Consider the following 18,822-nt stretch of genomic DNA (forward strand, 5'->3'; position numbering starts at 1 on the left):
ATATGATCCCTTTCTTTTATAAGAGACTGGCGTTCACATTGCAATCGATAAGACAGAGGTCTGCTATCCCATGCCAGGCTCCATCCCAGCATTCACAATCAGTCACAATCAGATTCCGGCTTCATTGAAATTCACAACCGGGGCAGTTTGTGAATTGTTGCAAAAAGGATCTTTGTGGTGCACGTGCCTTGAGCATCCCTCAAATTTGCAAAGGTAGAGGCTGGTTGCAGCGCAATGCTACCAGTCTCTTGTGTATCAGACTCCACGCATGCAACTGTAACAGTGGCTTTTCTTTTTTAACAATGTGCTCCAAGTGAGATGCTGGATGATCATGATTAAATGTCATAACCATGCTATGGAGCATACGATAAGCAGCTGATCACCAGCAATTTACTTCAACAGTATTTTAAAGATATGTATGCCACAAGCATTCAACAATCACAGTGGCATTGCAACAAGCAGCATGCAACAATGGTAAAACAGTGATGGGAACAGTAAAAATATGCTGTGGACAGCAGTGATTAGGCACATAAAAGTATAACAGATCTATCTCTACATGAAGCAGCAGATTATGGAATGAGCACCATATGTGGTTGGAACAATAATCTTATACAGCTCTATATAGCAAATCCATAAAAAGGGTGCTACTGAAGCCATTTTGCATACAATATTACTACCAACAATACAAATTTGGAGCTCCATTTTACCGTTAGAAGAAAGATGGATGACTGAATCCTATTGGTCAGGGGCTCTTCTGGCAACTGCTATAAAGTCATCCTGTAACTGCGGCAATAACCAGCATGGCTATGTTCAAAGTGGTAATGGATTAACAGCTATGGCTTAACATGAACGATACAAGTCTATTATACTTTTAAATCCTTCACCACTGCTGTTAAAATTCTCAATTTAAAAAAAATGATCCTTCAACAGGGTTTCACATACAGGTCTTACAAAGGAATTAGTGTGCTGAAAAGGATTCGGAATAAACTTGTCTCTAACTGAAACCCTGTTGTAAGTGTTTGAATGTACAAAGAAATACAGACCAGAATGCCAGAGTATGAAAAGGAAAATGAGGACAATGGCATGACTGGTGTACAAGGCACAATCACAAACCTAGATAGCTATTCATCGTGACATCTAAGGAGGAGTTCTGCACCCTTACATTTGGAGGATCGGTTTTATATAAAAACTGGTCATGAGCGGAATTGGACACACTTGTCAAAAAAAGGAGACCTACACACATATATAGAAAGGAAAAGCAAGGAAAAGCATAGACATTATTCACAATATTCTGAGTACAGACATCAAGCAATGCACAGCACATTTTTAACAATGCGTCGCAAGCGCACTATTGTCAAGCATCCACATAGGCTCAAAACACTGTTCTTCACAATAACTCTGCATTTAATACAGACTGCTGATATGAAAAGATTGCAGCTGGGGAGTCTCAAATTTATTGACCTAACCATCGAGCCTGCTATTCAGGTGTCAGCAACAATTAACAAAATTAAATAGTAGGCAAGCAACAAAACTAATAGAAGTACAACAGAAACTATTTCCAATGTGCGCTTTAAAGGATGAAACAAGAAAGTTACAAACCCGTAACAATGGCTCTCCACCAATTGCATTTGCTATGAATTCACAGGTCTGGTAGAATAATTCCATAATATTTGGACAGATACCAGAACACAATAAAAAGACTTGGTAACCTCTCAGTCATTAAAAAGCAAAATATTGAGAGACAACCCATGATACTATTGAAGCAAGGAAAAAATGCCTACTTCACACGTACCATACTGATTTTGTCTAGGAGAAACATATACGTTAGTGGAGCGCTCATAATGATATAGAAAGGGAGTGAGGATAAAATCTACGCAAGAATCAATTGGTGAACTATTAATGGCGATAACATTCTTCACGAGAATTGCATCTTCCATGGGTTGACATGCTTAGTTAAATGGCGGTTTTATGGCAGCTGTACAGAATGTAGTTGCATAGGATGTCTTATTTTGCAATTAATCAAATGTGTAGACCAGCGTGTATACCCTCTTAGACTAGGTATGCCAAACCTAGTGTACAGATACATAAACACGAAAGGAGGGTTTAAAAAATGTAATTGCTTGTAATACAATCATTCCCGTTTATTTCATTCTATCTTTTTGAATATATCAAATGGTCAACATGTCTTTAGCGACTAACTAATTTAAACATGTGTCTCTCTAAAAAGGTTAAAAAAATATACAGTTTATTTAATCATAGCTAACAACAATTAAATACAAATCAATTAACCCCAAAAAAGATCCTTTTCTGCAAATACTTAAATCATGTAACATCTAAAGGAAAATCACTATTCCTCAACTCAATCATTTCTAATGCATAACACTGCAGATTAAATCGGAATCGTCTGTATTTATCTAAAATCGGATTTTCCTGGAGGATTTTAGGATTTTCCGATTTCTTTTCAGGTTTTATTTTCATAACAACGCCTTTATACGATGTATCTGCATATATTCAGTAAACGGACTGATTCACTCAGACAAATAGAAAGGAAAAGTTGAATGATCTGTGCTTGAACATGGTAAGTAGAGCATATGCGCCATTAATAATTTGAGAACTGCTCAAAAACACTTAAGATTTTGAACTATTAAACGAAGAGAGGGACACTTTGTCAAGCACCATATATGTGGCATTTAAACAGTGACTGCATAGGATACAACTTTAAGCTGCATTATTATGCATTAAATGTGATATTTTAGGAACACAGGGATTTTTCTTTAGCAGTTACCTGAGGTATGTGTGTTAAAGTGATATTTTCTTGAGTTAATTGATTTTTTAATTAGATTAAGCAATATTGATCAAATGACTAAATTGACAGTAAAAAAATATAAACGTTATTCAGAGAAATTATATAAATTGGGAAACATTTTGGTACCTTTTGATATTCGAAACGATCGGATGAAATAAAAGAAGATTGAAATACAAACAATATAAGAGTCTCTGAACCCTCAATTTAGTGCATGTTGTGCTTTCATAGGGGTTGGAAGGAGAAAATTTGGATATGTGGTGGCAGAACTTTTAAACCCTATTCAACTGTTTCCTGCTGATTTTCTTCTAGTAGAAGGAGAAAAGCCACAAAAGTTGTTAGCATGAAATTGACCTGTGTTCATGTAATGCCAGAAAAGCCTCTTTGCTCTAAAGGTGCGGGGGAAACTATTTAGCTGGAGTTAAAGAATATAAAGAGCTGGTTCCTACCCTTTTAAATTTAAAATGACCTGCTAGGTAAACGTTAATTAAAAGGTAGATTAAAGTTCTTAGCCAGACAGAAGTGTAAAACTGTGACCCTCACTCTGTAGCAGGACACTGGTCTACTTATGTTTCCTGAATATATGTGACAAGATCAAAACAAGCTTTATTCCAAGGATGCAATGCGTGCCACATTGGGAAACGTAGGACTTCACTTAATCATCACATCAAAAGAAATGGCACAGAAATTGAAGCTGTACCACAAATAGTTTATTGTTTACGTGGCTGGCTGGAAATAAATACAAGCGATTAGCAATCAAAGAGTGAGTAGTTGGACACATACTGAGGCAAATTATAAAGAGGTACACAAAATAATCTCAAGGTAGCAGTCTTGCTGCATAGGACTAAAATAAAACAGAAGCCTGCAGAACACGAGGGCCTGGTGCAGCAGAAGTGCACACAAAAAATGAACAGTAATGAGGCGCAGATAAAGAGAGCAAAACTGAAAAGCAGAGGGGAGAGGAACATAGATTTTAAAAAAAGGGTAGGAGCTAAGTAGGTAGGTTAATGGAAGTCTCTCCTGTGACAAGCAGTAAACCAAAAACCAATGTGTGATATCAAACCACAGGCAGTGATACCACAATTTTTCAGACTATATCCACCCATTCAATTGTCTTACCCCCTTAAACATCTCTCTGCTTACATTCCATTTTACAGTGTATTCGTCTTTTCGCAATTTTTAAGTTGAAATGTAAAGGGGAAATTAGTGCTGCTGCCTAATAAGCTGAGGGAACGAGGCAGCAGTTGGGGCCATGCCCCAATAAATGTTTTCTCCTCTCCATTTCACACATTTCCAAATTTCCTTCTTCCCAATGAGAAACATCAATGTCAAGACTAGCCAGTCTTCCAGACACAGGAGGATGCTCTTCTGCTGTCAGGACCATTATTCTCATGTGGTTTAGGCTGTGGGGCGTTTCAGAACAATAGTCAGCAGTCAAACACTATGCAACTACACAATTACTTCAAGTACTGCCTATAGTCAATTAATTAAAAGGTTATTTTTTAGAAAAACATTTTCTCAGTGTCATAAGTGAACAGTGACTCAGCACAAATGTATTTCAAGTTCATGCAAATATTGGAAAATTTAGGAAAAGGTTACTATGTGCTCTTACTTAATGAGGTAGCTTAGGTACAAATTAATCTTTGGAGTGGAGGATGGAGACACTTGCTGTTGTGAACTCTACAGGTGAACAAAACCTCATTTGATCCATTGTTAAAACCTGAAGCCATCTGCAGAGCTCTTCACATCTCACTACGATGGATCCTTTTCATTGTGCTAGAGTGGCTCACAGCATGGTAGGGCTCAACAAATTAACTTAAGCTATAGTACATAGAAAACGAATACAGGAAATATGAACACCATGAACCCATAAACAAAATTGACTTTGCATTTATATAAGTGAACTACTTTACCATTTGAACGGCCCATCTAATTAGTCAGGCCATCTCTTTATATTCAATGGTGGAGCATTAGGACCAGGGTTTCATACCCAGGTTTCATCCGGCCACGAAAGGGTGTGTAAAATTTGCAGTAACACTTGATGAATCAGGACACCCATTACACACAGACTGCTTTTCACAACCATCTCTTCTCTACAAAACTAACCTACTGTGCAGCAAAATCACACCATATACTAGTGTTGCTTCCCAGAACTGACCAAACTTAGCTGAAAGTTTAAAAAATGTGTGACTGGTCCATTTCAAGGCCTACCTAAGTAACTGTTAGCAGACAAAGGAATCAGATTCTCATTCCGCAGTTTTTCACCACCAGTTTCATAAGGTCCATCCTCATCAACTTGCCCATCCTCAGAGATGAGCAAAGCATCCAGAGTGTTATTCTTTTGCTCAGCACGAATGACCCCTGAAGAATGAAAATGGGAAATAAAGTATAAAACAAATGAAGATGGAACACACAAATGTATGAATATCATCAATGACGAGGGTGTCTCACAAATGAAGTACCCATTAATAGCCCGCAGTAAGAGCTTTTTAAAAAGGGTCAACTCAACACACCAAAATGTTTGGGACATAAAACAAATATTTCCCCTCATGCCATGTTCGACGTTCACTCTAAAGTTGTAAAAAACAAGGTTCCAGTTGGAAAGGCTATTTAGAACATGCATCAACCTCCATGTGTTGGAATGGCCCTCTCCCTGAGTCGAATGAAATATAGTCCGCGACATAAAAAAAACAAAAATGGGAAAATGGTAAAAAGATGCTTATTGCTTATTGCTATGTCAATGGTGATGCCCGCCGGTGAGTGCCACTTTTTTTTCTAGTACATAAAGCACTTTTTAGTCCCATATTGCTAGATATTTCTATGGGGAAAAAAACAAAACAATATTCGACACCTTTGATTCCCGTAAGGCTTTCCTCAAACGGTTAACTCCAATTGCCATCATTTTCCATTTAATGATCTTCACAATATATTGGCTGAACAGGTGAAGATGCAATGGACACCATGGGAGAAGGCAATTTCTCCAATTTCTAGTTTTGTGGTTGTGAACTGGTAAGCAGCAAAATGATGCTAGATTGAATAGAAATAACTATTTAAAGAACCTGCACTAATGGGCACATTAGAGTCATTGTTATCTACCCCATTTCTTTATACCCCCAAAATAACTTTTCTTAAAACACAAACTTTCAAAAGACGCTACAAACGTAATTTGTTTTTCATGTAATGGGCTTATACTAACTATACCTTCAACGCTATCAATGGAATTTACTCATTATAGGAGCTCGATATTTTGTTTATCACGGAATCCTGGGGAGATGCCTCCTCGGGTCCGGATTTTTGTTCAGCCACCCCTGAGGGCTTCTGTGTGGTGAGACAAGACAGAACCACGGGGAGAGGAGGGGGCTTAGCCATAATTTACAAAGCCAATTTAAGAGTTAAAATTGATCCTCTAAGTCGACCATACTGTGAAGCGTTTCTTTTTGCTATCTCACTCAACCATAATCAGGCCTTTAAGGGGATTCTGTTATATCGCCCCCCTGGCCCTCATGCGCGCTTCCTTCTGGCCCTGGAAGAATTTGTAGAATTCTCATTAAGCCATTCGGACTTCACCATCCTAGGTGACTTCAATTTCCACTTGGAGGATCTTGAGAATAAAGACACCTCCCAACTAACAGCCGACTTACAAGTGGCCGGTTTATCTCAATTAGTAGACGTCCCCACACATCAAGCCGGACATACGTTGGACGGGCTGTTCACCAACAACCCCAAGCTCTCCTTATCCTTAGTAAGTCCTGTGGTATGGTCAGACCATTCCGCTGTAATCTTCACCATCCAGGCAAACAACTCCAATTTCTCCAAACCTATGCCCCGTATTTCCATCAGCTCTAGAGCCTGGAAAAACTTCGACCACTTACTTCTTTCCCAGACTCTAATAGACTCCCGGTACGAGGCTTCCCTTAATCCCAGAGTAACGTCCAGCAGATACCAGGAATGGATTTCTGATGCAGTGAACCATGTGGTCCCAATTAAATCTTTTATTTCAAATAGGGTATTACCATCTGCTCCCTGGTTCACAGACGATCTCCGCTTACAGCGTCAACACTGTAGGAACCTGGAAAGGCGGTGGCGAAAGCACTATAATCCTGTCGATAGACAGACTTATAAAGATGCCTTGGCACTATACAAAAAACACATTGTGAAATGTAAAAGTACCTTTTTTCTGGCCCAAATTGAATCAGCTCAAAACTCCGCCAAAAAGCTGTTTCAGGTAGTTGACATCCTGTCCAATCCCCCTACAGGCCCTCCGACGGAACCCTCTCAAGTTCTGTGCAATGCGTTGGCCAGCTTCTTCTTTACTAAGGTCTCCAGGATCTACTCATCGTTTTCCCTCCCCACTCGCTCATCTACCTCTGATTCTCTTTCTCCTAGGCCCGAGTTTACCAACTTCTGTCCAGTCTCAAATGAACTTATTAGTAGGTTGGTCACCTCCATCAAGTCCGGATCCCCGTTTGACCCTTGTCCCCCCGTTATATTGAACACTCTCACTGAGGTCATTGCACCTCCCCTCACGGATCTTTGTAACTCCATTTTCCATTCAGGCATTTACCCGGAAGTCTGGAAAAAGGCAGTAATTAAACCATTACTGAAAAAACCATCTCTAGATCCCACTGACTCAGCCAGCTACAGGCCTATTGCTTGCCTACCTTTTCCGGCCAAAATATTTGAGTCAATTATGAACCTGCAATTATCTGAGTTCATCGACCATCACAATTTATTAGATGATACTCAGTTTGGGTTCAGGAAATATCATGGCACAGAAACAGCCTTGGTAAAGGCTTCCGATGAGATCAGATCCATCATGGATCTGGGGGGGGCCGCGATCTTGGTGCTCCTTGACCTGTCCGCCGCCTTTGACACGGTCGACCATGCCATCTTGGTCGACCGTGTCGCATCCATGGGGGTAACTCATCGCGCAAAAGATCTCATTGCCTCGTTTCTGGCCAACCGAACTCAAGCGGTTAAACTGGGTAACTTCTATTCACCTACCTTCACTCTCCCTTGCGGGGTCCCTCAGGGATCTTCGCTAAGCCCCACACTATTTAATATATATGTGGCGGACCTGGCGAGGGTTATAAAAGCTCACAACCTGCAGTTAACCACCTACGCTGACGACACCCAACTGGTGCTGGCTGTTCATAAAGATGGTCCTATAGTCGCCGCTAAATTCCAAGAAGGGATGATGGCCATCAGCTCATGGATGGCGGTTAACAGTTTGAAATTGAACTCGGATAAGACCGAGGTGCTGACCTTTGGCAGGCCATCTCCTGAGTGGTCTTCGATCTGGTGGCCCAGTGATATGGGTCCCCCCCCCCCCACTCCTGTGACCAAGGTCAGGAATCTCGGCATCATGTTCGATAACAAACTGTCTTTTAAGCATCATGTTAACGCTGTGGCGGCATCCTCCTTCTATATGCTGAGAAAAATCAAGAAGTTGCTGCCATACCTTCCCTCAAATGCTGGAAAAACCTTAATTACCACCCTTGTTTTTCCAAAACTGGACTATGGCAATGGCCTCTTTCTCAATGCTCAGGAGCAGGTGTTAGCCAAGCTGCAATCAGTGCAGAACGCGGCAGCCAGATTACTGCTCAAGGTTCCATTTCGTCATCCTACTTCCGCGGCCATACACCAACTGCACTGGCTGAAAGTAAAGAGTCGGATAAAGTTCAAGGCTTTATGTATCGCCTACAAAGCTATTCATGATTCAGGACCTAAGTTCCTGAAGGACGCTTTCCGAATCTATGTTCCCAAAAGAACTCTACGTTCAGCATCCATGCACGTGCTCCCGGTGCCACGCACCAGAACCTCCACATGGGGTGATAGACGTTTTCTGGTGGCAACTCCCAGGCTGTGGAATTCCCTTCCATTGACCATAAAAATCGCCCCCACCCTTTTGATGTTTCGCAAACTCCTAAAGACTTGGTTATTTAACCAGTAATCTTCTGTGATGTCTTTGTTTCTGGGAAGTTCTAAATGCGCCGAGACACCCAAGGGTATTCGTGCGCAATAAAAATCTTAAAAACATAAACATAAACATGTATTTGCTTTGTATGGAAATTGTTTTCTTGACCTCTCCTAATCGGTTAGTGGGACAATAGGCACATAAATACCAAAGGATTAAATCTTGACAGAACAATAAAGTCATTCACCATGCATTTCATAGACTCAAAGCAAGAATATTAACATTTAGAAGTTTTAATTGAGTTGCACTTTCAGGGCAGCAGTGGGTGTTGGGTTGGGTGTTGTGGACATTAAGATTGGGGTCAAATTTACTATTCTAAATCCAGTTGTAGAATGTTTGGGAAAAGTGAAATATTCTACGAAAAGGTACAAATTCCAGAAGTATTTTAAGGAAGGGTGAAAAGTAGTAATTTTGAGTTGTGGAGAGTGCCGCCCTGAGTGCGTGCTCAAGGCAAAAAACTTGCAATATCTCCTCTCCCCCATCCGACCTCAGCCTCTGAAGCAATTTGTCACAATCCACATTCATTGTGTTCTCCTTTATGAACCAAGCCAGGTGAACATATCCATTTTCATGTAAACCTATGTTACTGCCCAACATGTAATGTGTCTAGGAACAAACCCAGCCTGTTTCGCTTAAACATACTCAAATAATTCAGACCCAAGCGCATTATACAAGTAACATCTTTCCGTGATCCTTTGACTTTACAAGGTCAAACCCATGTATTACTAATGGTGCTTTAATAAAGCAAAAAAGCTGAAACAATGTAATGTTATGAACTTTCCAGAAAGGATTTATCTAATTAGCGAGTCTTCTCAACCAAGCAATAAATTATGCTAGGGTAACTGAAGACCCTATTACCAGACACATTTTCACAGGCTAGTTTAGGCATCACACATGCCTCAAACATTTGTTTCTTGACTTCCATATTTGGAAAATAATACGAGCAAAGGCACACTGACAAAAGAAAAAAACTGTCTTCTCTATAGATGCCTAGATCATTTATTTGCGATATATATATTATATATGCACACACACACACACACATATATATAAATATAACTGCACATAGCTTAAATATATATCTCTGACCAAAGTTACAGCACCATGGTTAATATTGCAAAACCTTACATTTATGACAGATCCTGCCTATATTTTATCTATCCCTTTCAATATGTCCTGATGGAGCGTGCTTTAAGAATGTTTTGCTAGATCAATTCCTGCTCATTGGGTGTAATACTAATACCTACTTAAGAAACATGACTAACAGTGAGCCTTGTGAAACACGTGAAAGTTTAAAACTGCAGCGTAAAAGCATGCAGAAGGGTTATAGACTGGTTTAAGATTAAGTCATTCATGACAGAGAGAGAAATCGACTAATGTGCTATGACTATAATGTGAAATTTAATAATGCCGTCTCTAGTTTTTAGCAAAATAGGATTATGAAGATGCTCAATTATAGTGATTCCTGCTTAGGATTTCTCCGTCATGTAAATCTGAGAGAAAGTGCTTGCTCGTTTATTAATAAATAATAATCAGACTATGCTTTTCAGTATAGTGAAATTGTGTTCTTATATTATTTCTAAGGCATCTCTATTTCTCTAGTTGCTTTCAATATTAGCATGTTTTTTCTTTATAAAATGAATGATTTAGTGGTTTTACCATGCAAGCCTCAAATGGTATTTTGTTTTCCATTATTTCATTCGAATAGACTAGAAATGCTGACCTGATTGCACTGTAGCTATGAGTATTATCGCTGAAGTTTCTTTCCTACACTTCGAATAATGGACATCCTCTGTTAGTATAAAACTGTATCAACCTTGTTGCAAGCTCAGAAAAGAGTGTGTGGAGCGGACATGTTAAGTTGCAAATGTATTTCCTATTTCCGAAGGGAAGTGATATTGCACATTCTTTGAGATCAGTGAACACTGAACAAAGGTATTACGTATGGGTTTCGGACGTTTTGGTTTAGAGAACATTCACACCATGGATTTTGACCAATAGAAATCATGCAAACTGCGAAAAAGTTTTTAGGTGCAGGAACTGTGGATGTTTGGAGGTATAATTGCCCTGTGGGAAAAGGACGGGTGGCTATTATTCTTGCACATCCTGGGCTATACACGCTGTCGGTCTGAACTTTGATTTTCCCTGAACTGAACTCTCCTGATTACCTCTGCACTTTACCGGCTGGCGAAGTCAAGCAGGCCAAATCTTTCAGCTGAAAAACAAATTACTCCTGCTATTGTACGCTGTACTCCAGCATTCTACTGGGTCCATCTTGTGTACTGGTCCTGATAAATCTACAACCGATTCTTGGTTTGTATGATTTTAAATTGCATATTATATTTTGCAACGTGTTTTCTCTCTTATCTCACACTGGGTGTTATTTGTCGATGTATTTGCTCTGAGCTATGTTGTGATTTTACCTGTATACAAAAGAATAACCGTTATTAAATTATTCTAATGCATTTTGCTGCTTTGACCATTCATCTTGAAGTTTAGATAAAGGTAATCTTGAATAACTATTCCATGTGTTGGTCCTTACTAATTGATATAGTGTGAATATTGTTATTAGCTAGGCACTTCTTTATTACAGGTCCTCATGAAGGAGTTGCTTTCTGTCTCTAGTTATCGGAGTCCCTATTCGCTCATACAAAGATCTATTGGAGGCCCTTATGGTTGTGATGAATTGTAGAGTTTCCTCGGGCCAAACTCAAGTTATTGTAAATTGTGTTGCTGAGGATTGAGTTTATGGTGTGGTAGGTGACCCATGTCCGAGCCCACAAAATTTACACCGCTTCCACTGGATCAGTCCTTAAACAAGGGGAAATGTAAACAAATTTTCTCTCAACTGTTTTAAATACCTTTGTATCCTTGTGCTGTCTGCTCCTGATCTCATTAAACTATTACAACTCAATGCCCCCTATGCACTGCATATCTATACAACATTGCTCCTTAAAGTTATAGAATCACAACCCAAGTGTTAGAACAACAAACATTTGCTACCCATCTAGTTTTAATGGACACGAGGCGGGCGATTTTTCAATGCAACTAAAGCTTCATGTGGTAGCGGCACAGTAATTTACATACACCACATTGTCCATTGAAATGGCCACTAAGTCTACACAGACATACAGTTTTACTGATAAAACTATATTGCACAAAATTGATAATGAGTGGAAATCGAGTTTCAGTGAATATTTATCATCTGTGCATCATCAAGTAATGTATCTTGATTTTATACTATTAAACTATTTGTTTCCATCAAACTTAAGAATTACAAAAAAAAGTGCTTTATTTTTGCTTTCCTAACTGTTGAATGTGCACACTTCATTTACATGTATTTATATTTTGTGTGTTACAAAAAATGACATCCTACAACCTTTGTTTACACTCCCTGTACCCCAACAAGATTGTCACATAATTTGTTTTACTTTTCTTTCTTGGACTTCAAAGTGGGAGGAGTATGTAAACACCAATCTCCATGCTAAAAACCAATAAGCAGCAGTTTGTCAGAAGACATAGCCTAAAATGTGACCTCTTTCTTTGAAGCACAGCAAATGTGACGATACAAATACAGCATTTAAAGTACTCCTCATTTATTGCTTGGACTTTCGTGATCCACTAAAAATCAGGTGGCGGCCCACACTTTGGGGATAACTGCTATAGAGAGCTTGGAAACTTACTAATTTGAAATCTTTACATTCAATCAAAACCTTCTACCCTTGGTCTCATTGCACACCACTAACTACATCCCCTCAATCTGTATTTGGTCTAAAGGCCTTTGTAATACCAATTTTTGGAAGATGCAAATGTTTCTAAAAATTAAAGAAGGCCAATTTATTGGACATGTGAGCAATTTAACATACCTATTCCGATGAGTATTCCTACTGGCTATCAGAATACATATACTCCGATTTCAGTCTTTCGTCAATAAAATTGAGACTTAAGTGACTGCAGTTGCAATGAAGATTCAGCAAAACTGGTTGAGACCAACTTCTTGTAAGAAACTACATTCATATCCTCTGAACTCCACTCAAGGTTTGGTCAGGGTGATGATGATACTACAATAAACAGAGGACGCAAGGTTCTCCATGTGCCCAACCTCACTGTACTGTTTGATGAGAATCTAAAGATAAGATACCAGATTGAGGTGTTTATGTCCTAATATTATCTCAGAGTACTTCTAAGGTTTAGACTCTAATCTTAAATATGCCTAAGCCCTGCAAACACTATACACACTGAAGCCCTGTGGAAAATCCATCTTGGGCAGGGCACTGGTTGCTTGGAAGCCAAGCCAGGAATTCCACTTCAAAAACATTACTCCCACTCATCACTTCAAACAGTCCGAATTGAATTCTTTATGTTGATTTGGTTTTGAGATCAATGCAGTTCTTTCCGCTTTCAAAGAAATACACACCAGGCAAGCTTAACCAAGTAGTTCAAAACATTTTTTGACTACAATTGTTCCATTAGTCTGTCTTCTCTATTGTCCCGTTGGTTTCATCATGTGAATGCAGACAGTATGCCTTAGTGCATTTGCAGTACTGCTATTTGCCACATCGTCAATATTCGCGGTTTCACCTGTGCACAAGAACTGCATTACCGATTCCCTTAAACAATACGGTCACAGAAAGACATATTTTCCTGGAACCAATGCTAAGAGGTTCAAGCATTACCTATGCCTGTCTGTGCCCCATCTTTCTCCTGACCAAACTCTGCTGCCATCACTGCTTACGCCTACACTTGGTTCGAGGATGGTGCTTGTGGAATGAATAGTTACATTGGGCTTCATACAACTAGAACCTCATTTTCTATGTGCATCGTGCTAGGCTGGCTTCTTGTCCACTTCTGATCCTGTCAATGTATTTGTAAGAGGAACACAGAGGTGCAATTTATACTATACAATTTTAAGGGAGTGTGATATCAACAAAGTAATCTGCTTTGCCCGTCCTTGGAATGGATAGACACTGTTTATGTTCCATTTACTGCAGTGATGGAGAGATGGGTGGGAGTAATGAGGCATGCGGTAGAAAGTTATTAGAGTTTTAAGAACCATAAGCACGTTTAAACTACGCAAGTAACACAACCAAGCCTGAAACTTTTATTACAAGCCAATTGACAGTTTTTTGTCATTCTTTTACCTTTTGGTGCTGCTCAACATTCTAATGAATGAACAGCCTATTTTTGCAGGCATTACTACATTCTTACCTTTCCAGTTATATGACCCTGGAGCCCCAAACACTATATAATGAAAATCTTTGGTGAAAGTGGCTGCTACGCCTTGTTGACAAGATCCAAACTGCTCATTAGTCATCAAGCGACCACTACAAAAATTCCAGTTTTCCCCTTCGGTCATATCATCGTCGTCAGTGATAGTCAGCATCTGGCTTAACACGTAGCATCTTCCAATGATGTATCGGGACTCCATTTCAGTGTTCACATTTTCTCGCTTCTCATATCGATGCGCACAGGTCTACAATCCAAAAGAATTAAGAATTTTAAATATTTCACAACGTGGTGCTGAAATACTCGCATCATCCATATTATCTACAAAACTGCACTTGAAATGGACAGTCACATGAATGAAGCGCCCCCTTGATATCCTAGGCCCTCCTTTCATGGTAGTAAAGGAGTCAACACTGGCTTTGTAAACCGTACTGCAAGACAATGAAGTTGTGCAGTTAGTCCTGCCAAAAGCACACCTGTGAAACTAGCATAAGCTAGAATTATACAATAATGCTGACTGGGGAACACATTGATTTCTAACATACAAAAATGAAATATGCATTCTGATGCCATAGCAAACACCCTCCTGTCCCAAAACAAATAAAAATACTTATACCCTCTGTCCCTGAATACCCTTGGGTCTCCCCTGGTCTTTGAAAGTATATTTACGAAACAGGGGAATCCAAGTTAGAGAGCAATGGCTAAAAGCAAGATAAATAACAGCGTTGACAGCAACTAACCTTTGTTGTTTTTTTTTGTTTTTTACAGTACACTCCCTCTACAGACCCATTTAATGGGTCACCCACACGAGGACACAGATCATATTGTTTCAGCGTGGAACCTATTTGACATCAGACTTTGCAAAAACGTCCGGGACTTAAAAAAATACTTTTGTCAAAATGTGATATCTGGAGCCCTGGGACATTCAAATAAGTCAATTTTGGTTGTAGAAAGAATATGTATCCTTTAAGGAAAAAACTGTACCCGCATTAATTGTGAAGTCATTAATAGACTAGGTATAGTATTTCAGAAGAAAGGCAACAGCACACCACTTAAATAGCTCATCCTAACCACATAACCAATACCATATCATTGTATAGCAGCAAAATCGTATTTAGAGGGCTTAGATGCAATACTATTATTTTAGTGAGCAAAATATATTGAAATGCTAATACACATCACAGGAGATCATGCACACTTACCACAACTTTTCCTCCTGGTCCTTGACTTTGAACACTAACACCCATCCACTGATTTTCTCTACTTTCTCGGTTTGTCTCAACTAAAGAAACAAAAAGGTTTTAGTTAGTTTTTGAGGACAATAGGGTAAGAGACAAATTCGAACAGATGGGCAGCGCTTTTACACGTTATAGGTACGAATACACTTAGCATTGTTTTCTCAACCTCGTTCTTCTCCTCCCGCGTCCCCTCCATTTCCTTCCTTACCTGATGGATTAGGGGGGAAAAAATATTTAATTTTTGTAAATCCTCGACCTCTCTCCTCTAGCCCCATCGTAGCACAGAAGAACATTTTGTTCAATTTGTAAGCATCAGGAGGTACAAAGAAAGGCTTGAGGTACTAAAGGGGGCTCATTTACTGTGAAAGAGGTCTTGAAGTATCCAGAGGGCAGTAATACAAAACGAGATTGTATTGGCTGCGCTACAAGGGCTTACTTAGAAAGAGCAATGGAAGATTACAGTGCAACTCTAATACCCTCAGATGAGAGGGAAGAAAACAGGAGGACAGGACAGCAGGAGAAAACCATTACTTCTTCATGAGCCAATTACAAATGGAAAATGAACAATCGACCATTACAGTGCTCCAAGCAGTGTGCGACTGCAGCCAGTAATGCCTACTACAAAAACCTTTCACAAAGGGATTGTGGGGTACCGCGCAAGTCGCAAAACTGGATAGTCCAGGTGTTCTGTTGAATGCATCGATTCAAACTTCAGTTTGTATTTAAATGTAAACAAATCTCAGTAAACGTGTATCCTTTTGTTCCTAAAAAGAGTGAATTAAGTGTCATCTAGAATTTGTCATTCTTTTCCAGAAACAGCAAAATACGGCGTAGGTTTGCATTCAATAGGTGGTGAACGTACACGTGTTCTTTTGTTGGTAAAAGGCATCAAACGTTTTACAATTATGATGCCAGTATACTTGAACTTGCCTAAAGAAAGCAGGTGGGAATTGATTCAAACAATAATTCATAAAAAGCAATAGGCTTACATAATTAACAGAGAGAGAGAAAACAGAGTAAAATATCATTATTTGTAACTTTCGCATATAAATGTCTCTCTGGAATTATGACATTGTTTTTACAACACTGAATTGGACATCTCGACATACTGCATTAATCAAGTGAAACATAATATATTACTTTTAAGCATTTAAAAGTCACAGTTCAGAATCCAGTTCTACATGGCGAGTTTAATCATGGGTCACTTTCCCATCATTTGAAACCAGCACTGGAAATGCCAATAGTTCTGGCTTATACTGAAAGTGCTCAGTGACTGGCGAATTTAGACACTCAGAGCATCTGGTATGCACTCTTTCACTCATTCACCCGTCCATATTAAACACACACAAAAATATAAGCATACGCAAGCAAAATGTAAAGAATAAAGGTATGAAAAAGAAAAATGCCACCACCTAAACGTGATACCCAGTGTTTTTAATTTAAAAAAAAAAAAAGCAGGAATATTAAACATAGTAGTGTGAGGCCGTCGGAATTATAAAATGCTTAGTGTATAAATAGTATAACAAGAATCCACTTTTAAATGCCTCTTGCTTTTAACATACGTTTTCACAATGAAGGTTTAGTCCTTCAGGCTTTTTGTACCTTTTCATATTAAAAAATTCAGGACTTATGGCATCTCACATAACTTCTTTCCAATGAACCAACCGGCCTATAGCATTTATCTCTGTCATGTCACCTTAACCAACTCAGGCCTAAACAACTGAAGTACTTTCCCACTAGGCATCCATTGGGCATACAGTCCTAAAACTACAAAGATGTACACTATTACAATTGTCAAGATAAAATACAATATTAACAAGATTTGTCACAGTGCAAATCTTCTAGCTCCACGGTTTGTCATGGGGACAACTAACACAAAAACTTTCGCCTACTATGTTTATCTCAGAATTCAGCCATCAGTCCCACAGTCTTAATTACAAATGTATACAATTCTAGTTGACAAAAAAATACACTGCTCTTCAAAGGGGGTCGAGCAAGGATTCTCACAGAACAAATCTACCTTCAAGGTGTATCAGAGGGGGTAACGAACAACAAAACCAGTGTCTTTTAGTGTAATCCTGTCAGCATTCATGTAACAATATTTGACAACATTCATGTTGGCATGCTTTGGCACTGCATAATAACGATCCATCCTTTTAGCATATTGGCTTTAACAAATGCTTTTCTCACTAAAGTTAACTTTACTGCCTTTGTTGTAAATTTTCATTTACAGACATATCAGACTTATGGCATATCAAATAACTTTTTCCCTAGGAACCCGTCAGGCCGATAGCTTTTGTAACTGGCTTGTCAACATAACTAAACCAGGCCAACTATATTAACCATAAGCTTTTCCACTAGGCATCCATCAGGCATACAGTCATTAAAGTACAAACGTACATAATTACAGTTAGCAAAACAATATTCTACGTTAACAAAATCATCACAGTGCAAATCTTCTAGCACCAGGGAGTGTCACAGGGGAGAAGTGCCCCAATAGCCCTTCCTTAATACAGTAATATGTGAAATTCCGTGAAATGAAAAAACTACCAGTTACACATAAGGTGCTGGGAAGAATGCTTCTAAACATTCTAACCACTGGCAATTGCTCTTGTCCAGAGTGGCATGGTGGGCGAAAAACATTGGACTGGAATGCATCCCGAGGGATCACCAGTGGCTGAGATTACGTCAAGTATTCCAACTATCACCTTGTTGCTGTTACAGTGGATGCCCTAAGTGCAATATTTATGCCCAGGCATGAGTCCCGTGCTCACTGTTTCATAGGACACAAGTTCCACCCTACTGATGAACCTCAGGTAGGACGAAACTGGTCTGGGGTTGCTTGCAGTCCCTTGTGGAGGGACCTCGCCTGGCAGTTCGGAACAGACTGTTCCAATGAGGAGGAAGGTCGGTACTGATTTGCATAATGTGAGACTTGCATATAGAGGCATGGTGGGTGAAAAACGATGGACTGGAATGCGGCCCCAAGTGATTGCCGGGGACTAGAGATTAATTCAAGCATTTGCATCCATCACCTTGTCATGTTTTAACACAGGGTAATAACAACTCGCCCATAAGTGCTAGAAACATGATTTTCAAAAATAAATAAGTGAGTTCTACTGCCTTTGTTGCAACAGGTTATTATAATAAGCAGATCAGCCTTTACTCATTGGCTTGTCACCATGACCATCTCAGGCCTACTTTACGGAACATATGTTTTACCACTAAGAAAAAGGTGCAAAGCAACCACTCTTTCCTGTGGAGACACACCCTCTGTGCAGAGGAAGATCAACATACAGGAGGAGCCAAAGCTCCTCTCTCACTATTGCCTCTTAATGACCCTTTTTTGGTAATCACAAAAATTGGGTTACAGCTGTGCTACCAAGCCTGTCCTCACCAGCACCTAAAGGATTTCAAGTGATTTGTTCTGGTCTCGACGAGCTACTTCCTATGAGATCTTTCCCATCTTCAACAAAGCAGGTTACGGATTTTGACGAGGTGCAACATGGATCCTCACAACACAGATATTGTTAGTTTTTACACTGATTGTGGCTTTCTGGAGACTCACAGGATATGGT

General features: G+C 39.4%; 1 protein-coding gene across 2 annotated transcripts in view; it reads right to left on the reverse strand.

Moving 5' to 3' along the window:
• The window catches only part of ITGA6 (integrin subunit alpha 6), a 223,537-nt gene that overhangs the window by 103,103 nt on the left and 101,612 nt on the right, over positions 1 to 18,822 (reverse strand). For both annotated transcript variants that reach the window (XM_085645291.1, XM_085645292.1), the window contains exons 3-5: positions 15,209 to 15,288; positions 13,989 to 14,253; positions 5,015 to 5,164 (exon numbers count right to left, since the gene is read on the reverse strand). In XM_085645291.1, coding sequence (XP_085501417.1) covers positions 5,015 to 5,164; positions 13,989 to 14,253; positions 15,209 to 15,288 — 495 coding nt within the window. The remainder of the gene's footprint in view (positions 1 to 5,014; positions 5,165 to 13,988; positions 14,254 to 15,208; positions 15,289 to 18,822) is intronic.

Source organism: Triturus cristatus, chromosome 3_1 (assembly GCF_964204655.1).
Source record: "Triturus cristatus chromosome 3_1, aTriCri1.1, whole genome shotgun sequence".
Lineage (NCBI taxonomy): Eukaryota > Metazoa > Chordata > Amphibia > Caudata > Salamandridae > Triturus > Triturus cristatus.